This window comes from Sparus aurata, chromosome 11 (assembly GCF_900880675.1).
Source record: "Sparus aurata chromosome 11, fSpaAur1.1, whole genome shotgun sequence".
In the NCBI taxonomy this organism is placed as follows: domain Eukaryota; kingdom Metazoa; phylum Chordata; class Actinopteri; order Spariformes; family Sparidae; genus Sparus; species Sparus aurata.
The window spans coordinates 5,209,632-5,232,426 of NC_044197.1; the positions used below are offsets into that span (position 1 = coordinate 5,209,632).

Here is a 22,795-nt window from a genome sequence, read left to right on the forward strand (position 1 = left end):
ACAGGTGTGGCATATCAAGATGCATGATCAGAGCACAGGTTTGCTTTGGACTGGTGAAAATGATATAATGAACTTGGAAAATAGATATTAATTAGGACTGAAATATGGATTTAACATGACTGGGATACAGATATGTATGAAAAATGGGAAATATAACTAGAGCATTCATATATTTGTTGAGTGTAAAATACTGTTGTATAATGTGTAAACATCTGTGGCTGAATTGGTGCCAAAAAGTAATAATAATAATTTAATTGTGATTTTCTAATAATGAGTAAAAAGTGCAGTATTTGCCTTTAAGATTAGATGGAGAGAAAGTTTCTGTTTCTTCTCATCGGTTGCTAAAACAGATGATGGAGTATGTTGGACTTTCCCACGTGAAGCAGAAGTTTATCTCTCTATCTGAGGTCGAGACTCTCGTTTCCCCTTTTGATTCTGCGCTCACGTGGATGCTGATATGCTCAGTGAGTAAACAATCCTGCTGGTGTCTTTGTTTTTTTGTACATTAATTATCATCCCCCTTGTAAGCAGACAGTAAAATGGACAAGTCTGTGTTCTCATGTCAGGAATCTAAGCACAGATCTTGTGTCTGTACTGACCCGTGTTCCCTCAGGCCCGGACTCACTGGGCTTTGACATGAGATCCTCTTCTGTCGGAATCTGTTTGAAAAGCCAAGATTTCTGACATCATACTTCTTCCTCCTCTGCTCTTTAACGTGTATTTTGTTTCTGAAGAGATTAATGTGGCTGAGCTTGATGCAGCGTGTCCGAGCCTCCGCCCACAGCTGCCCAGCTCCATTGTTTCACGGCTTACCTTCAGGGGTCTGTTCTGGCCCGGCCCGGACCACAGCTGTCGTCTGAGCTCCACTCATGATCCCCTGACAGCGGCACCTGTTACTGCGTCACCTCTGACACATGACCTGATTCTTTCCCACTGTGCTGTAAGACCTGAGAGGGATTGAGGCAAAGTTGGAGTCGGTTGCAGAGCCGGACCTTCTGGAGGAATAAACACCCAGAGTCACATCAGATTGTGCTCTGACTCTGAGTCGTTACCAACTGGAGGAACGCTCCGAGATTCAGGATTCAAAAGTGGATTTATCTTCACTCCCGTTTGTCCACCTGACTGCAGCAGTGCTCTGCGGAGGTGTTCATGTTCTGTAATGTTGACCCGCAACTGGAGCTGAAGGGGGAATTTACTTTACTTAATAGATGTAAAGTTACAAAGAGGAGAGGAGGAAAAAAAAGAGAGAGAACCGGAGTCTCTGGTGAGTGCTGAGTTCTGTGAGAGTTGACCTGAATTCAAATCTTACTCTCTCCCAGAAGTTCTAGCGACAAGCGACCAAAAGAAATGCATCGTTATCTTGAGTAAACTTGTGGATTTCTTTGGGTTTGATGTTGGAAACATTTGGGATAAAGTAAAAACACGACTCGACAAAAATAAATAACAGAGCGCTAGTTGTTTGTAGACACTTTAACACAGAAATCTTACATATTCTGTCTTTAACTACTGTTAAAATCTGAAATGTTTTTAAGCTAATTACTGTAAAACATGAAATTTGCAGGTACATACATCGTATTGTCATAAGATGTCTAATAATAAATACCTTTTGTTCTTATCTTGTTTTATCTTGAAAATCCTTGTTTTTTATTTGCATTTAATTTTGTGAAGCAACTTGTAACACTTCTTTTAAAAGGTGCGTTAGAAATGAAGCTATTATCATAATAATTATAATTATTCATATCACTACTAATATTATGTGGTGGTGATTATCAGTGTCCCATGTAGGAGTGCAAAAATGATTTTAGTGTTGCACTCATATCTCCAGGATGTGGAACAGGTCAACACGGACTCAAATTGGAAGTTCTGTGAAAAGGAGGTTAGTGAAAAGATAATTAAAGGTCTTTTCATGTTTAAGCTCCATTAAAATCGCTCCATCTCGTCCCACTTCACCAGCAGAGCAGCGATGCATTTCTTAGCCAGTAGGTGGAGCCAGAGATCTAAAGATGAAGAGTTTGATCTTCAGGGTCGAAGCTTCTCAAAACCTCTGCAGTGATTTTCATCTGGGTGAAAATGGGAAGTCACCATTGAACTCAGCTCAACAAAGTCACAAACAGTCCCACAGTTTGGCTTTTAGCAAAGTCCACTTCAATGTATCTCTGCAACATGTCGCCCAAAGAATAATTATAAAAAGGAATTAGATTACTATTATTTTTTTTATTTCTGGTTGACTATTGACTTTTACACTCACCTACGTCCTCCTTGAGCCCAGAGAAGCTTCATGGATACGTGACGGTTTGATCGTCACACAGATGAAAACAACAAAAACAGACATTTACTGATTAACAGGTTTGTGGTTTAACATTAAAATAAGTTTATGACGAGATCCAACCAGCCAGAGCAGCGACAGATCTGCAACAACCGTCCCGTCGTCTTCATGCAGAGTCATTACTTTGCTACAATTTAATTAAACAATGAATGACTCACTTTGGGTGTGGTTAATTATTACCACCTACTTATTACTTCCATTAATTGTACTATCAAGAAATGTGATTTCATGCAAATTACCCACAAACCCCCCCTTTTTTTCCCCCCGCTGCTCCCTGGGATATAAAAGGCAGATCCCTGAGGAGGAACAGGAAGTGTGTGTCAGCACAGCGTCCGACCGGTGGACAAGGCTCACATCAAAGATTTTATTTTATTCAATTACCCAGAAACAATGTGACAATTAATTTATTTATCATACGGTGCTGGAGGGCCGCAGATAGCAGGTAACAACCACGGATAAACCGATGACCCCCTGCATTCTCTTCTGATAACACTAATGGGATAAACAACAACACAATAATCAATATGCTCGTTGTTTGTTTTTGATCCTCTTTTCTGTGACAGGTTACAAAATTAAATTAACTTTGTCTGGAAAAAAAACAAAATTGGATGTGATTTTATTTTCTCCACAGGTACTTTTGTGAATCCATCGCCAATTTAGTGTGTAAAGCCCGTCCAAAGTTCTGGGAAACGATTTAGTCAATTGGATCGTGCTCAATCTACAGAAACGTCTTCCTGGTGTGTAAAGGACTCTGAAAGCAAGGATCCATGTAAAAAGTAGCATCACAACATGTAACACAACCGACAGAAATAACAGATTTGGAGCATATTTTTATTTCATTGATTTATTTGATGGAAACAAATAAGATTGTTTACATAGAAATAAAATGCAACCAATGTCGGCGATGTAGGACTTCTTCTAGCTGTAGCTAACTAGCAGTCGTTGTCCCCGGTAGGTAATAAAACACATAATAAAACTCTAACACAGACATGGAGACCAAAAATAAAACAGATTAAGAACAGCAAAAATGGAAAGCAAAACACAATAAATATATATACATGCATAGTAAAATACACGGCTTATTTCAGGTTAAGCTAACTTTTCTCGTTTATGCTAACGGTGTCGGCATGTTTTGTAATTTGAGCTACATTGAGCTGATTTTTGGCAAATTTCCCAAAAGTTGACGTCATTATTAGACAACATCTCAGGTCAGACACGTCGGCGTCTTTCCCCCTCAAGTTTAAATCTGTAATATTGCCTATTATATTAGCAAGCTAACGCTACTGTTGTTGGTGTTGTTGGCTACGCAGCAGTTACGTCATTTTAAGATTAAGGGAATCAGTTTGTGTATTGATTCATATATCTAAACTTAGTTTTAAAATAAATTATCACTGTAAAACGTAGGCTAACTGTAGCATCACAAGCTGCAACAGAACTGATGAAAATACAAGTTTTATGGAGTCAAACGATATTACCATGACTTTGTTTCATATATATATATATTTTTTTTATTGTTTTATTTGACAGAGACGACACATTTCAGCATAGTTACAACAGAATACAATGCAACCCAAACTATGTAGCCGTAGCTAGTTGGAACTCTATGTTTCTGCTTAAGGCTTTTAATGGATAAAACATGTAGTACAAAACTATAATACAGGCATGAAGACTTTTAACATATTAAGGGACACAGACAAGCTGCAACTACATAGTGATGCTTCAACAATGGACAATGATCAGGAAGAATTACTACAAATAACGAGAACAGCAAAAAAGGAAAGAAAATAAGAAAAGAAAAGAAAGATATATATATATACACATCTGTGGTAAAAGTGCCTACATGGAGAAATAAACTTTGATTTATGCAAACGATATCGGCACGTTGTAGTTTGAGCTGCATTGAGTTGATTTACACAAAATCAGAAGTTTACATTATCATCTAACAACACCCTCTCCTATTTAAATCTGTAAGATAGTCTACTGTGTTAACGAGCTAACATTCGTTTAATTAGCTCTGTTAAGTATGCAGCAGTTACACCTGGCAACTCATCTCCGGATGAGAATTAGTTTGCGTGGTGCGATCATTTTTAAATAAGTGATGCATAAATCTACACTTAGTTATAGTTTGTCAAAGTTTGAATTGTACAAAAAGCATTTATATTTATATTGTGTCACATGCTGTGGTGATGAATCCTGAGTAAGACCGAATAGAAATCACATTTTTTTTATTAAAAAGAAAGAAAAAAAAAGCACTAAACGTCTTTCATAATTGGGATTATATGACGGCATTAAAACATTTCACAAAGACAATAAATGTTCCTTCCTGATTAAAAGTACAGAGACATACAAAAATAACCACTCATCCCACGAATGCAGGCAATAAACAACAGGAAAGGATCATCACAGGGAGGAAGGATATAAAAAAAGAGGTATGTATGGGAGTGAACTGATTCTACACGTAGTCAAATCTCTGGTTGGTCTGCCTGCCATCCATGCTTTGGGCTTTGTAGGAGTCGTTGTAGGCTGGACGAGGTCTGGTGTCAGACTTATAGATGGTGTGTTGAGAGGCGGCTTTGTAGGCCATCCCGTCGTACCTGGAGAATATCAGAGAATAATCCATTTTAATTTAAATACAGTGAAGTGACTCGGGACATCACGCTAGCTCCACCCTGTCTGGACATTTCAACACGCACGTGAACATTTAAACATGCCAGAAAACACAAAACATATCACAAAGAACAGAACTACAAGTGTGACCAGCGAGGACTCTGGTGTATCGTTTTACAAGCAGCCTCGTAAGCATTTGCAGCTCTGCATTATATATGCAGAGGGGGGAAAAAAAAAAAACACAACTTGCATTTACATTTTGCTGAGTACGTGTCCTTTAATTTGAAAGGACCTAAGATTTGTACAGCCGGCAGCACAACGAGATACATCCAGGGGTGCTTTATGTTGTTGTTCGGCTTTGTCAGAGGCGGAGATGTCTGTCTTAAACGGCGGCGAACATACAGTCTGCACTTTGTAATTTGCGTGTAGCGTCTGCTTACTAGACATTTTTTGCCGGATCTCCTCTCCATTAGGCAGTTTACTCATCTTTACTGTGCCTGAGGAGAGAAGTTGCTCGCTCTGTCTAAAAGTCAGAAAAGGTCGCAGGTTAGTTGCTGCCGACAGACGCACCGTTGCTTATTGTCTGGAGTCATTCCGCGGCAGGCCAGACACATCAAGACCCCTCCGATGACCAAGATTGCGCCGCCGATCCAGCCCACGAACAGAGCGGGGCCGAAAGTGTACCTTGAAGAAAAGAAAGAACAATGATTGGAGGAAAACGTAACAAAAGCGCTGTAGCAGATAAATACCATCTGAATTCGTCTTTACCTCGGAGTCAGACCTCCTGACAGTCCACCAATATCCGATCCTCCCAACACACCGTACCCGCTGTCGGCGTACGTCGTGAACCGAAAACTCTGCACTATCAGGTTGGCGAAGGCCGACACCCCAGCGATGCCGCACACACCTAAAGGTAAAGAAAAAGAAGTGATATTAGTGCAGAATGCTTCAGCGGCGATAACAGAACCAGACACTGCGAACTTTCACTGTACCTGCGAGGAGGAAGAGGATCCCGGCTGTCAGGGTCATCGTGGCTTTGATGTTGTCCTCCATGTTCCCCATTTTCAGACACTTCAGTGCGAAGATGGCGATCAGGCAGCCGATGACTCCGAATACAATGCCGACGATCATCAGGGCCCGGACGGCTTGGAGCAGAGCTGGAAGTCAAAGCAACAACATTCAGAACATTTCTCAACACGTGGGCAGTAAAAAAGTACCTCTCTGTACCCCGACAGAGGCGTTAAAATGAGCGCCCTCTCAACCAGCTGCACAATAAAACACTTCTTAAACAACAATATATCAATAATGGCAATCCGTTATATAAAATATCACAACACTTTCAAACTATTTCTGATATTTCTTTGACTTCAACCGGATGCAGATAGAAAGTCTTGTAGCCCTTAAAACATTTCTGGAGCTTCACAGCAAAACAGAGTTGCAGCAGTCTCCGAAACAGCCGAAGTAGACGGAGACTTGTTTTAAATGTCTAAAGAAAGAGAGCAAAAAAAAGTTTGTTAAACCAGAGCTTGAGATCCTGAGATCCCAAATTGATAAAAAATAAAAAAATAAAGGTGTAATTTAGATCCTTTTCAAACCAAAATCTTCGCGGTAGCTGCTAAGCTAAAAGCGTTAGCACACATCCTGTCTGAAGTGGCCGCACAAGCTCGACCGCGTGTTGATGGTGTAAATAACATCTTTTAATATCAATCAGGAATCTCCAGGCTGCCGGAGATTTGGATTAAGCCGGACGAGCTGTATTTTTTTTGCATCTCAGTAAAATTTGAAGTCCCCTATCTTCATTTTTTTAGGCGAACGCTGCAACTCTGTTTTTTACTGTGAAGCTCCAAAAATGTTTCGTGGACTATGAAACTTCACCCGACTTTCCATCGTCACCGGGGTGAGGAGACAATGACTGAATGATCATTTTTGCGTGAACTTCCCCTTTAATGAAACCTCTGCATACTTCTTCCGCCACTATGATATAAATCGCAGCACTATAAATTATTTTGAGTTATGAACATTGTTCGCCAATTTGAAACAACAAAAGAAACACAACCAGCACCGTCTTCTCCCCCCGTCGGTATTTTCCGTCTATGGCAGATCAATTGTTACTGTAATGCTCCGCTAAATATTACCCGACTTGTGAGAGGAGATAACCTCATTCAGAAGAGCTGAACTTGGTTTTCTTGCACATCGTCTCTGATGTGAAAGCAAAACTCATTACCGAGTTCTTAATCTGAACTACTTTTGTCATTTCGCACAAAAGCAGTTCAAGGAGAAAAACAAGAAAAGAAAAACGCACACACACACACACACACACACACTCAGACACATGAATACACACACACGCAGTACAGACATACAGCTACACATACGTATATCCAAGAACAACGATGCAACAAAGGCGCGCGTAAATGTAAAACGCTGCTCTAAAGTGAACTTCTTGTTTAAAATCCCAGAAAAAATGGCATTTTATTGATGCACGTGTGCGTCAAGAATATCATTTAAAAGAGGATTACAGGACTCAGTACTTGTGTCATCTGTTTAAAGTTAAAGTAATTAAAAAAGAGATAAAAAAGTAGGAGGAACTAAACGGCAGATGTGTTTGATTCCAGCTGCGGCGACGATATCGAATTTAATAAAATGAGGCAGCTGTAATAAAACACACTGACCTAAATGCCATCTTTCAGCGGCCTCAGATATTGTACCTGTACTATTCTCGACTTAAGCCTTTAAGACCTTATATACAATATGCTCTACACTACATTCAGCTCTTAAGTACAGAGTGTGGAAATGTACTTTACATTGTGTGACACTCTGGTAAAGCTTGTGCTTGCTCAGCTAAGCTTTGGATGTCTCATCAAATTTCCATTTGATTCCGGAGAGACACCATCTTTTTTTGCAGTCGACTGCATTTTCCTCATGCGGCGGAGGAGGTGGGGGGGGGGAGGAAACGGGAGCACATCTGCCCCTAAAACCTCCCAAATATTCTAAAGTACCTTCCAAGGTCCTTTTGGAAAATGTTCTCCCTAATCCAACATGTGGAGGAATAGTCGATAAACGTGTCCTTTTTTTTCCTCCCCGGGAGTGATTCTCTTACCTGGCAGTCCCAGGATGGTGAAATAAGGCCTGCACTGTGTCGTACCGTACGATGTCCCCACACACGAGTTCCACAAGCCAGAATAGGTGTAAACATTTGTGACTATTGTGAAAGATCGGTCCTGTAAGCTCCACATGTCCATGGCTGTGGCGGCTGATATTAAGAATACGCCCAGAGCGGACAGCATGAATCCTATTAACTGAATCATTGAGGCAGCCATTTTAGGCCCGGCTCAAACAAAAAGTTAGTCAACCGATGTCGCCCGAGCGGTGAAAATGGCAGAGTGTGAGCGCGCCGACGCTTATCATCGTGTGTGTTTCGACAAGGAACAGCTCTTATCAGATGTTTACCTAAAAATTTTCATGAGTCTTTGTCCCAGTTTCGGGGAAACGGTGGCGGGGGGGGGGAGAATTTCCGCCTGTGAGTAACAAAAGGGTGTGGTTTGACCTCTCGTTATTATTTCTCCATCATTCGACGGGAACGGAACCGAAATAGTTTGATGTAGTTTCATCACAGGCCATTAAATCTGCCAGCTTGATGATACACCTGCTTTGACCAATATTACAGTTTAACATCAATAAGATAAGAGAACAGGACTATCGAGGACCTGTTTGCTTTAAGTCCTCTAGATATATTCCATTAGATATTTACATATTTACATATTTATAGTTACATTTGACGACTTTCTGCATCAGTCATAGTTGTTTTTCACATCTTTTCTTTTAATTCCTTGATGTATTTTCATCCACGTTGCTGTAAAATTGCTTTTTAAACATTTCCTGTGATTGTCAATCAGGATAATTCTAATTTTTCTTACCATTTTAAAGGTGCAATATGTAAGAATTGTCGAATTACATTAAAAAGTGGCTAGGTGCTAGCTGGTTAGCATGCTCACGTCATTAGGCGTCTTCGACAATAAGATCGAAAATTGTTCTTTTTCTTCACATTCTGTTAATTGTGTAATAAAGTATCCATTTTAGTTAACTTAACAAATTCTGACGTACTGCACCTTTAATAAAGAGACAATAGAAGTGTAAAAAAAAAAAGTACCTGGCAGTCCCAGAATGGTGAAATATGGTCGGCACTCTGATAGGCCGGAGCTCTGCCGGACGCACGACCTCCACAGGCCCGAGTACGTGTACACCGCCGTCACGACGCTGTTGAAGCGATCCTCCGTCGCCCACTGGTCCATCGCCGTCGCCGCAATGATCCCCGCTATCCCTATCAAACTCAGCACGAAGCCCATCACCTGACACAGAGTAGCCGCCATCCTGCCGTCTTTTTTCTCAAACAGTCTGAATTCAAAGAGCTCCCGGCCTCTCCTGAGCGCTGCGGCGGAATGTTTGAATATGATATCAGCAGGTGTGAAGCCAAAAGTGACCCCGTGTGTTTGCACACAGTCACGTATAGAAGGAGCTGGGTGGAGCGTACAATAAGACGAATGATAAATAAATCAGGTTAATGTTGCACACTAATTCTTGTTGGTTAAGGGTGAACACGAGGTGGCTCTTGGAGGGTTAAATACACAGAGTCAATTGAATTTTCTGATTCCTGCCGTGTTTGTGACCGAGTAAATCTTGTTTCTACAACTTTACAGCTGCTGCTGATGTGTCCTGGTTGTCAGAGCAACATAAAATGATCTAGATTTCTACTATTGTTGGTTCAAGCTTGACTGAAACTTCCAAAGTTACAACAGCTAAAAGCGAAAGAGCCATTTAACACGTATTTCAATAATAAAATAACACAGCAGCGTATTGTGCAAAAACTGAACAATACTTTGCGAGGCACTTGTCAAGCTTCAGCCTATGTGCTTGTGGTTTAATACGGAGGATCGACTGACAGCTACAGGTGTCGTTCAGGTGCGATGACCACCGAGTGGAGCACCTGTTCGTCTGAAAACAACAATGGCGCCTTCTCAAGAGGTTAGCGTAGCTGCTGCGAAAGCATCAGAACTGGAGAGTATAATTCATTGAAAGAAGGGCAAAGATTGACACTGAAGGCTTTTATCGATGGAAGAGAGTTTTTCTTTTTTTGTGAAAAAGGCCGTGAGAGACAGATGGTCTGTTTGCCAAGTATTTTTTTTGAGAGCGCCTGTCCTTTTCCAAACACCTTCCAAGGACGACGTTCGAGATGGTGCTGTGTAACAAACCACGTGCTGCATTTGTTTCCTTTGTACTGAACCTCTGAAGTGTTGGTGCTAAGCTAAGCTAACCAGCTGCTGACTGGAGTTCTGAAGGAAAGTGAATAAGCATATTTCCGAAACTGTATATAGAAGTTTAAGATTTTTTGTCACCAGTATTTGCGTAAATCGCCTCTGTAATAATTTCAGGGGCTTTAAAAGAAACCTGCTTCTACCAGCTGCCGTTCTCCACGAGACGTTCAGTCGTATCTTTAAGCCCACATGACACACACTGGATCCTCGGTTGAGTCATATACATAATGATGGGGAACATGAATGTGACGGGTTGGACCGGTCTGTAGAAAAAAACAGCCAGGATTCATCACATATGTAAATATCTTCTCCCTGTTTAAGCTTCACAGAGTAACGCGCCGAACATTACAGAAGAAGAGTTACTGGAGGACTCTGAGAGACGTTACAACATGAGCTCCAAACACCAAAATGTATGTTTTTAGTAGCTCGACTGGTTTGTTCATGCAATTAATATCTTTGTGTGCAACATCTTGATGTGTAAGACCGAGTCATGAGGTTTCCTTGGAATAATAAGAACTCTGTTATTAAGAACATATTTGTAACTTAAACAGACAGTTTTGTTTTGAAGTAGAACGTTTACAGTCTGTGTTGAGCGATACTCTGACTCCGTCGCCGGGGTGGGTGCTCTGTATCGTTAGTGGCAACGGCAGCCAGTCAGGCGAGAGTAAATACTGATATGATTGTAGTGAACTGAAACCAATTTGCCTGCGGCTGATATGTCGATGAGAAACATGCGAGACGGCCGGGCCTGGATCGAAACTGGGCTGGGGCCTCGTTGAGAGTAACGCACGGCCTTCTGCTGCCAAGCATTCATACGTATAACACACACAGAGGTAGAAAGTGCAGGATACAAGTCGTGTTGCATGTTTGGATATTTCTCTCTCTGCGTTAAATGCTGCTGCTTTCACTTCTGAACCTTTCTCACTCAAATCCACAATTTCAAACGTCTGATATTCTTTGGTCATTTGAGAATGATATGATGTGACATGGAAGTTATAAACCTTAAAGTTAATCACAGCTAATGTCTATTTATTCCACAAAATAAGTCTCAGCGTTAACCTCCAGTGCACTGAATAAATATTTAACCATGCTGATAGGAGAAAAATCCACAGGAGCTGTGAAGAAGTGGGGAAGCAGGTTGAATGAATATGTTTCAAAGGCAGACTCGACCTCTCCGGTCGCTCTTTGCGCGGTAAATCACTGATGAAAGTATTGTGAAAGTAGCTCAAATGACCCACCCAGCGCAGCACACACACTGCTCTCCCTCCCGGCCGCCCTGATTTGATCACCGTCTATAGAAACAACATTAGCATGCTGCGAGCGGCGCTAATGATTTTTGCCGTCCGCTGTGCAAAGCCATTTGTCTCCCAGCAGGCTGAACCTTAAGCAAACAACTTTTCAGCATCTGTAGGAGCCACTGTGTACTTATCATGAGCCGCCCTTACAAATGCACATGAAAATGAGAAGCTACTTCACACACAAGTGTTTGCCCGTAAACTGTAAAGATGTCGTTTTTCGCTGTGAATGAGTTTTCTTAAGTACGGGGGAAAAGCAATAAGTCAGCGCTGAGTGGTAGCAGTCTACCACCGGGCCAGTCGATGGCAGCTCAAGATCTACGTCCAAATTATGTTAAATCTCATACAACGTATCTTTAAAGGATCCAACAGTTTTCAAAGACACAGAAAATGTCATTTAGTTACCAATTATATGATATATGCTACGTATGCTGAGACTTTCAAAATAAAGCTTGCAGACAAACAGCTCGTGTTTTCCCGAAGATATCAGCTGTGGATGACTCACCTTAAACAGTTGATGCACCAAGAGCCTGTTGGACTTTTTATGTCGCCCTGCTTCTTTAGACAAACGTTTAGCTGTTTGGACAGTGGAGTTATGTGCATTTTCACTGGTGATGCACTTAATGTACAAGCTTGTGAGACCACGGCTGAAAAGATGCGATACCTTCAGGTGTCTCAGCTTTGCAGCCTGTCGCTAAATGCTTCACTAATATTACTTTTGACGGCAAAATTAGCTTTTATATGCAGATTTCTTAAATGCGGGTAAACCTGCCAAAAATAGGAATTTGACTACATTCCCTTTATTAGTGGAAAGGTTAGCTTTCCTGTTTTTATTCATGGTGTGTGATGGTTGACGCCACAAACATGGAACAGTAGAGAGCAGCAGATCTTAAACCCGACTCTGATGAAGATGAAGATGCACCGGGCTTCGAAACCTACCAACCTACCTCTCTGTTCCAGGACTGCTCCTCTGTGCTTCAGATTGTATTTTCAAAAGATACACATGATACTAGACACCCAACACTGAGAGCACCGGACAGACCGCCAACTCCACCGGAAGCGGCTGAAGCGTGTTAAACTTCTCCCTTCGTAGATCGTAAACCTCATCACACTGCACCCAGAGGACATGAAGCTTCTTTTAAAAAAAATCGTACTTATTATTCTGTTTTTCCCCTGGAGCCGTTGATGGAGGCAGCTGAGGAGCGAGACATCTTCTTCTTTGTCGTCTCTGTTGAGAGAGTACAGCACCCGTAATGCAGCTCCCACAGGCCGCTGATGGTGTCATAGATGTTACTTTTTTGTTTCTTTCACTAAAACGAGTTATCTGGGGAGCATAAACGTCTGTACAAAATTTTACGGCAATCCATTCAGTAATTTGTTCAGATACTGGAACACGGTGAACAACCTAGAGCCGGGCTGCTAGCATGCTGCTAACATTGTCTAAAAAATAAAAAGTGTAAAAAGCAGACTGAGCCGAAACAAAAGAAATATAAAAGAAAAAATATATCAAAAGGTTAAAATCTGACAGTAAATGCTTCCTGATACAGTCCCACGGATATCGTGATCCGCCGTCATTTCCTCTGACTTCTGCTGAAAAAAAAGAAAAAGTTAGGGTGACAGACCTTGAAAGAAAATGTCGGCACCAGCTTCGATTTTTGAACTCCAGTCAAGAGCTCCATTACCGCTCAGGCTACAATAAGAAAACACTAGAAAAGAGACGCGCTGAAAAGATGAAAGGAGAAAAAAAATGGTGGAAAAATGGCCCATTTACTTTCTTCCTTCCCTTTTTGGGTGTCTAAATGGATTTTTATTCAGTAATCAGCGCACTGCTGGCCGGCGGACACTAGAGGGCAGAGCGAGTGCGGAGAAAGGGAAGGCGGCTGGCGCAGCGGGGAGCAGACTTGCTGGGAGTGTGATAAGAGGGCCTTTTCACGTCACAGGGCCTGGAGTGAATGTGCCATTTCTCCGAGGGGCATCAGGAACTTCTACAGAATGAGAACGGGTCAGGAGGAGGACAATCAGGATTTTCATATATATTTCTTTTTGTGCACGAGGCTGCATCTGACAGAATTAAAACTGCTCAATGGAATCAAACAGGCTCCATTTGAGCCAGGAGGCAGCGGAGTGATCTAGTCGCGGTTAAATGAGTCCCCCGCTCTCAAACCGAACCGAACAATGGGCGCTACCTGGGCAGCCAGGGAGACAAACACACCCCCACCACCACCTCCACCACCACCACCAGCACCGCCGCCGCCACTGCCACCACAAATCTGTTACATTTGAAGAATGAGAGGAAACTTCAAAAATCCCTGAGCAATTAACCAATCACAGTCCAGCAGGACAGTGTGACAGAGTGCACACATCATTGGTCGACAGGCTCGCATCCGTTATGCTTTCAGTGGGGCGAGATCTAAATTAGAGAGCCAATTAACTCTGCTAATAGCCCTCTCCTATTTAATCTGGAAGACAATGGGGATTGAAGAAGAAGCTTTTACAATATCCTCTTTCTGCCACGATTCTGAGGGTCTGCGTTTGCCTCCTTGTTTTCACTTCAATTAGCCCAGTGCTTTCTATGATTAAGTACCTATAATTATTTTTCAATTAAGGCTTTGATCTGGTGTGTACTGTATACAGCTCCTCGGCGTGCACGGAAGAATGAGGATGAAACAGTAAATTTGTTCCCTTCTGTGTCGTGTTGATGAGGGTGCAAGTGAGATTAAGCTCGCGGGGCTGCTGGGAAAGAGCCGCCGCCGCCGCCGCCACCGCCGCCGCAAGAACTTGATCAAACACCGGCGAGGTTTTTGTTGCTCCTTCCAGCATCAAACTTTTATTATCGTCCACAGTGACAGGGATACTTGTGTTTTAATGCATTAGCGATGCTGGTGAGAGAATGAACCAGCCACATTGTGATTTTCATACATCTTTTATGCGTTTCTGAGATGATCGACCTCAAGAAACGGACATAACTTGCCCCGTCTTTCGTGTCTGAACTCCAGATTGTATCTCAGGTCCAGACAGGGTTTGTTTAAGTTGTCAAATCCCAATGCAAAAGAGACTAAAGTAAGTAAAGACAAACGATTATCATAATAAAAATGTTGATTTTTGACCCACAATGCAATGCACAAAGAAAATGGAGGAGCTGCTTACAAAATAAGAGCTGCAGATGGTTCAACAGCCCCAAAAATATCTTGGAGAACAAAATAATTGAGCATAAAATCCCCAGAAAAATAGAAATGGCCCAACAGCCCCCTTTAACTCAATCAAACCTGATCCAGTACCAAACTCAGAAGCTCTGTATCAGTCTTTATTATATTTTAGAGTCAACAGATCTAAGATCCCCATCAAACTGTACTCACTCAAAGATGCCCCATCTGATTTTTTTTCCATGAAGCTCCAGCCAATAAATCCAGATGAAATGTCACATTTCACCCCATTTCACAATGTTAAAGAAAGAGAGAATATATTCCTCGATCTGTCCCTTTATCTGGATCCACACCGAACGTTAATGGGGTCTCTTCTGGGCCGAGACCTGCTGACAAACCAACCAAACCAACGAAGATCAATAAAAATCGTGTTGGTGGAGGTACTTGACTTTTTCTTTATAAAAATATAAATGGGAGAGGTGTTTTAAAGTCAAAGGTTTATTGGCTTGAAGTTTGTTTCAGTACACTTTACGATCCTGTTTTGATTTGCGTGTTCATCTGCAAACATTTTCAGGTTCTTATATTTACTGATGTAATGTACACAATGAATTCTGCCCGTTGGTTTTAAAACACGCGCTGCACGTTCGAGTGTTCAGACAAATAAATAAAGCTGTACAACATCAAATTAAAGATCAAGTGAACCCGTCCATCAGTATCCACACGTGTTACATGTGCTTGTTAGTATGTTGGTTAAATTGCAAACTAATTACTTATAATGGTTGTTCAACAACAGCACACAAGGATAATTAGCAAGCGGTGTGCGGTGTTTACAGTAGAGCTCGACTGACACTGGGTTCTTGGTGTCGATGCCGATATTACGGAACAGAATATACACATAAACACATTTTTCGCAAGAATCTCACAAATGTGTTCATTAAAAACACAAAGACAACAACAACATTAAATGTAATTGTCCAAAATGACATCAGTGCATTAAGTTATGTTCTGTGAAATAAAAAATATATACCAATCCAGACACTTATATATCAGTGATATATCATAATAGTACCTCTTTATAGCAATCTAATGATAATTAAATGATAATAAACAGAAAATCCTTTTATGAAACACTTCATGCAAATGTAGCGAAGTAAAGAGTAAAATATTGGAATAAAAAATATCAAGTAGAAGTATAAAAAAGTAGTGTAGAACAAAAATGAAGTCAAAGTACATGTTTACTTTGCATCACTGATTATCAGGCTCATGTTCAAGTTGCATGACATGCACGCCCTACTGTAATAAAAACATACAGTAAGTTGCACGCGGCTTAACACACCTGTACTTTGAAAACACCTCAGCGCACTCCTGGGTGGTGTCTCCGAGGCGGAGGTACAGATCAGTCAGCAAACTGTCAGTAAAACAAACAAAACAAGCAGAAGAGCTTGATCCTCTCATGCACGACGAGGTACTTACAGGCTATTATAATTCCTTTGTTTACCTACCTGACCTGGAAGGTAGATCAAGAGCGCGGTGACGTGCGCGGTTAAAATGACAGTCTGGGTTAATTATCTGTAAAGCCGCGCGGATTAGAGGAATTCACAATAAAATGCAACCACGAGGGTGGCGAGGAGGTAAGAGCAGGGTAGGACCCGGGATGTAATACTAACTGTGACTCACGCAAAGAACAAAAGCCGTGATTAAAGTTGATCTCGAATCTGAATCAGTGGATTTATCCTCACGTACACGACCGAATGCACTTTGCTATGATTTAACAGCGTTCAAACAAGTCACTGGGATAAATGTTGGCAGTGAACGTTTCTGCAAACCACACCTGCTTCAACTTTACATTACTGAAGGTAACATTTTCTATTTTATGTTGTGACGACACTGATCTTATAATCTAGTTAGGTTTAGGCACAAAACCCCCTTGATTAGGGTTAGGAAAAGACCATGTTTAACTCGAAATACTTGTTTTTGGTTGCCAAAAAGAACGGCTAGAGATGTTCCTACTTCTCATCATAAATACCTGATTTTGTTGGCACCAACACGGCTGAAGATGTCCTGACTGCTCGTCACAAATATCCTCATTTGTTGCCAGAAAAACAGCGAGGGATGTCCAGAGGTCTTGTTATAACCACCTGGTTTTTGTGCCACAGACGCAGCTACAGATGTTCCTACTTCTCATCACACGTAATCACTTTTCGTTGCCACAGCCTCGGTTAGAGATGTCCCGAGGTCTCGTTAAAAACACCCAGTTTTGTCACCACGTATGTGACTGTAGATGTCCTGACTGCTCGTCACAAATATCCTCATTTGTTGCCAGAAAAACAGCGAGGGATGTCCAGAGGTCTTGTTATAACCACCTGGGTTTTGTGCCACAGACGCAGCTACAGATGTTCCTACTTCTCATCACACGTAATCACTTTTCGTTGCCGCAGCCCCGGTTAGGGATTTCCCGAGGTCTCGTTAAAAACACCCAGTTTTTTCACCACGTACGTGACTGGAGATGTCCTGACTGCTCGTCACAAATATCCGCTTTTGCCACCACAAACACGGCTGCAAATAGTCCCGAGTTCTTCTTGAACACATCCAGTGATGTCACGCTCACCACTATTTAAATTCCACGGACCCTCTTGAAATATAAACAATGTTTGCACACTTGAAATGTTGAAACGCAGTCTTGAACTGTGGTCACTGGCTTGGCAGCTGTCTTGCCTGAAACTCCGTCACCACCAGGTATGAAAGTCAGCTCATAAACACATAATGAGAATGTGATATGAGACGGTATTTTAACGCATATAAATCTGAATGCATTAGAGAAACTGGCGACTGGCCTGAAGCGTCCATCTTGGCTACGATATGTCCTTGATGATGAAGCAACGCAGGAAAGTTTACTTCACTACGGTATTCACGACTGGGAATTAAAATCAAGTAAAAGCAATCATCCCGTCCCACTTGGAAATCCTATTAAAAGTTTTCAACAAAAAAAAAAAAAAGTACATTCCTTACATTTGTGAGCTTATATTCCGGCCTGCTCGCTGTATTTGAAACGTTCCTATAGCTATAGCGGAGGGTGAGAAACAGAAATCCATTGAGAGGCCAGTAATTAACTCCTTTACTGTAATTAAAACACTGGAGTCTCTTAAGGGTGTCAGGCTTCCTAATGAGCTGTGACATTTTTTTTTAGAGGCTCCGCGTACCCGAAACTGTACTGTCACCGTGGAGGAAGTGTTCACAGCTGGGCTCGGAAGAGGAAGAAGAAGAAGAAGAAGAGGGGGAAAAAAAAAAAATAAATGAAAGGAGAGGGGAAGAAAGAGGGAGATGGGATGCTTTCATTGCCCTAGAAGGGTAGAGAGAGGAGGAAATAATGAAATATCAGGGCTTTGTGAAAAATAGAAAAATAAAAAAATGGGAGGTGCAGGTAGCGGTGCGGTCGGGAGGAGGAGGAGGAGGAAGGAGGAGGGGGGTAGGAATTGTGTCTGAAACATTTTGTATGACCTCCTCCCTCGCCCATCCATCAGGCAGGCTGGCTCATTATTCTAACTAGCCAGTTCTTTTCTTCTGTTGCGGGACGCCATCAGCTGCAATCTGCATGCCAATTATCGGCCAGACCCCCTGATACCCCTGCATGGAAAATGATCTGTCAAGGAAAAAAAAAAAAAGCGAAAACGAAAAAAAAAAAAGCGAGGAAGGCTTGTGTGCACTGTAGCCCCAATCTCTCCACCCCAACCCTCCACCCTCCACCCTCCTTCCCCCGTCTCCCCCTCTCTCTCTCTTTTTTTTTTTATACTCTATTCCTCTCTCTCTCTCCGCTTTCCTGTACGGCAGTGACAGGGCTTCCTAGAAAATTAATCTATGGAAAGAGAAGAAAAAAATTATAAATGTAGCTATTCTCCCACTCCGGCCGCTCAGTTCTCTGGGCTCCGGAGGGCAGGGGAAGTGGAGTTTGTGATAATTGCCAGGGAGAGGGGGGCGATAACAAAGGGACACTCTTCCCCTGAATGTTACACTGAGGGCAAGAGGAGCGGTCATGAAGCAACCATCATGCTTTTTTTTTTTTTTTTTTTTTTAATGCTCCCAGGTATGCACCCTTTTTTTTTTTCCTCTCTCCTTTCATTCCCATCTATTTCATCATCAAATTACAGATGAGATGAGCTGCCATTTCTGATCGCTCCCTTGATCTCTTAACTGTGCCGGATAGGCAGGACGAGGAATAAAAGAAATACGATGTCAGTGGGGCCATCAGGTAATCGCTGTAGCCGCGTGAACTGTGCCCGATGATCATAAACAAAGCCCGAACGCGTTTAAAAGTCACAACTGACCATTCGCTTCAAATCCCACCTCCTTCTTACTTACGATTGCTGAGAATGTCACTCCTCCTGTTCTCGTCTGGACGAGGCTACGAGCGCTTCGGATGGTAATGCTTCTCACTGGTTCCTAAAATAATTGACTTCAGACAGGACTAGGAGGTAGGCAAAAAACAGCTTCTCATTTCTGACTGGCAACCACTGAAGTGAAGTTTAAGATAGCTCCAGAACCAGAAGTTTGTTATTTGACAAACTTTTTAACGTCTCCTTTCACGTCAGCCTCGACACGGGTCCAAGTTACCCAACTGGATGGCTACAAACGTGCTATCACGCTAAAAGTTTGAGGCTAACGTTGCGCATCCAAGGAAAAAGCCAGTATCCTCGCCAGTTGAAGATTCAACATTGAAGAAGAAGATCATAAAGAAACAAAAATATTTCATATCAACATGAGCCTGTTTTTGCTCCAAGTGAACCATCTGTCACCCATTTTGGTTTCGCTATCCTGTTTCTTTGGAGCCAGAAGTGACCACATCTGGAGCTGTTTGCTCCCAGGCTCCTTTACCTTGGCAGGAGAAAGGTTATTATTATTGCTGCATTCTTTCTAAAAGCCAACTGGGAGTTATTCCAACCCATCCTTGATCAAAAACGACCATTTAAGTTGACAGTGCAAGCAGCGTCATAGCTCTGGCGACCTCTGGTGGCCACAGTAATCATAACAGCAGCAAAGGAGGATGTCAGGTAAGTATAAAGTATAAAGATTTTAGACCAAAAATCATTGCTGAGTTATTTTGACTTAACTTACATTTAGGTATACATTATGAATACCTAACTTACTCATTTTAACCCAAACCACAACGTTGTTCTGTAGTTTTAGTGCCTGTTTTGTAGCACGACCATATGACAAAAGGTCCAGTGTGCTTGTTGCTGGTTTGTTGCAACAGTCGCGTTGTTTTAGAACTGTGGTACAAAGTATGTTAATCTGGATGTCATTGGTAATACACCCATTTAGTCGAGTAGCGAGGCCTAGGAGGACGTGTTGGTTTAATCCATTCCTTACACTTTTGCTCTCTTTTTTTGAGAAGCTAAAATAAAAGACACTCATCTGACTTCAGCTGCAGAAATCCTAAGCATGACAGGCCTTCTGCACCGAGTAGCTCTACGACTATGACAAGCACTGTTCAAGGGTTTCAGCTAATGGTCATTTTAGCTGGAATTACGACTGTATTCACTCCCCACTTCAGCCACTTTGCGAGGCGAGATGAGTACGACAAATAGGTGGCTGCCAAATTGTGACCCCCGAGCGGATCAAGGGGACAAACAATGGGACATAATCATGACAACACACATACAAAGTTACACTCCGCTGTCTGCTCTTAAAGCCAAATCCCTGTTGTCCCTGCCTTAAGAGATGAGGCAATGAATCTGCGAGAATGACAGCCGAGAAAAAAAAAAACTCCACAAAGCCAACCTGATCCTGATTTCCAGCACAAAGAGGAGAAGCACTGAAGCCAGGAGAGGAACAGTCACTCGGCAAAAGCAGCGGAGAATTGGGTTTGCTCTGTCTGCCTTTGTGGTGCATGTGTGTGAGCTTTGATTAAAGACAGAAGATTCTTTAAGCACATTAGGGCCATTTTGTCCAATTGTTTCACGCCCTCTTCCATATCCACCCGCACAAAAGATACAGACTGCGGCACAAAGCGATGCTCACCCGCTTTACTCTTGCTCTATCACACTGAGCAGGCCCAGTGCAGGCACAAACAGGCAGGGACCAGAGGAATTATGCCCTTGTGTAGTAGTAGTAGTAGCAGAAGAAGAAGAAGAAGTGTCAGTGTAACGTCTTATCACTGTAAGGGCAGATGAAGTGTTGACACACAAAGAGAAAAAGGAAACAAAAGGGTATTCTCATATTCACAGCCTTTACGTTTCATATTGTTTTTAAGTAACAGTCGCCTCATGAAAAAAAAACATACATCAGATTCAGGAGCCTCACAAAGGACATCTGCATTATCTCGTTAATACACTCGGTTGTAGCAGAACTGAAAGGGTCCGTAATTGATACGGTTGTAGTGCCAGAGACTCACTTCTGTAGCCCGCAGTGCACTCGTGTAAAAAAAATAAATAAAAAATCTGTGCAGCATTAAACTACCAGCACATGCATTCCATTTGCAATCATCCCCTAAATTCAAAGTCTCGGGGTCTGACGCGGAAATGCAGCGAACAAAACTGCATTTCAATATCCACAGAGGAGAGGAAAAATGACTCTGTTAGCATACTCAGTAAGAGAGCTGAACCCAGGCCAGCCAGCCACCATACCCTAGAGTAATAATTAAGAATCCTGTCGCTGAGTTGTCAGTAGTCAATTACACCTCCTGTTCACTCGGGCGCACGATCTGACTGCAAGCAATGCGAAGACACTGGAGCTGTCATCAGAGATGGAAAAAGAAGGAAAATGACTGAAATGAAGATTACTGTGGAGTGGGGATTTTGAGCAGGGTTTAACAGTCTCTGTCAGGAGGTGAGCGCTGAATGCGAGTGACCAGGCGCCCTCCCAAACATGAAACCATTATTGCCGATTACACAGAACGGGGACTTTGGTGGTGCATTAATTGAAGCTTTGGCTTGCATCAGTTTCCAATTACTTTTATGCTAGCCTACGGTTAATGCGGCGACAATGAATGGTAGGAACGCGCTTCCACAGACGGAGGACCGGGGTATGAAAGGAGGGAGGTTCTTGCTGTCAGTGAGTGTGAATATAGTCAGGATGTGGGAGGCAGAAAGGCTGCAGCGCTGGGAATATTCAGCATACAGAAGTGGTCTGGGCCGAATACCAACAGCTACACACACGGAGCTGATGACGGCCCGCCATCCTACTGGACAGATCCAGTTAGAAATGAGCGCCTATTTGCACCAGATGGTTTTAAGTGTAAATAAAATCTAAGTATTCACACCCAGTAGCACCAGGTGTTGGAGAGCTGCTACTAGCTGAGCTTTCTGACAAACGTAGCATTAGCTTGCTACGGAAATTGTACTGTGAAATCTATCTGAAACGTCACAAAATGCTGTTGTTATTTTCAATAAACGTTTCACAGATGACATCATAACAGCAAGAACAATTGCCTACATAACCTCATAGCGGCTAGTTTAGCATAATCAGATGTTCGGTGACCCACATTGTACATCTCATACTGCTAATTCTAAAAGTATGCCTGGATTTTTTTTCCATTTGTTAATTTTTAATATTGGGCTGTGAAATACAATTTGACTTGACTTGAATTTGCAAAGGACTGAAGGTAAGGTTACTTTACTAAAAAAAAAAAAAAATAGCTAGCGGTGAACTGAAAGGAATTTAAAGCTGCTACAAGGAGCTGTCTTTTGTTGTTGATTCTGGCGGTCCCTGTGGACAGAAGGCCAAACATGTAATTAAACTAGGCAAAGCAAAGGTTTATAGAGAAGTGAGTCAAAAAATGTTACTCAAATCACTTCTTTCATTCCATTCAAACTTCAGCTTTTTACAAGCCAACATGAATGAGAAGTCCTTACAGTGCACAGAAAACTAACAGACACACTGAAAAAGAATCGCCCAAAATTGTAAAATTGAGAGCTCGACAATCAAACATGCCTTCAGGGAACGTTACAGAGGAGTACAACTTGAATTTTATTTCCCTCTGAAAACAGGAGCGTGTCGCCTGCTATTTCCTTTTATACGTGTGTTGTTTCGCCTGCTGTCCTGCCGTTGTTCTGCTGGTATTTTGTGGTATGTTATGTGGTACACAAGAGGATCACAATGGGAATAAGCCATTTGGCT

General features: G+C 42.1%; 1 protein-coding gene across 2 annotated transcripts; it reads right to left on the minus strand.

Annotated features, from left to right (window-relative positions):
• Positions 1 to 3,807: 3,807 nt before the first annotated feature.
• LOC115590964 (claudin-18-like) lies at positions 3,808 to 9,383 on the minus strand. 2 transcript variants are annotated; one of them, XM_030432476.1, is made up of 5 exons: positions 9,084 to 9,383; positions 5,926 to 6,090; positions 5,702 to 5,840; positions 5,504 to 5,617; positions 3,808 to 4,920 (listed from the first exon to the last, which is right to left on the minus strand). In XM_030432476.1, exons 1-5 carry the CDS (start codon positions 9,301 to 9,303, stop codon positions 4,779 to 4,781), a joined length of 780 nt encoding a protein of 259 aa, XP_030288336.1. In that variant the 5' UTR covers positions 9,304 to 9,383; the 3' UTR covers positions 3,808 to 4,778. The 2 variants fall into 2 exon arrangements, with proteins under 2 accessions (XP_030288336.1, XP_030288337.1); XM_030432477.1 differs by lacking the exon at positions 9,084 to 9,383 and adding an exon at positions 8,034 to 8,277.
• Positions 9,384 to 22,795: the final 13,412 nt, after the last annotated feature.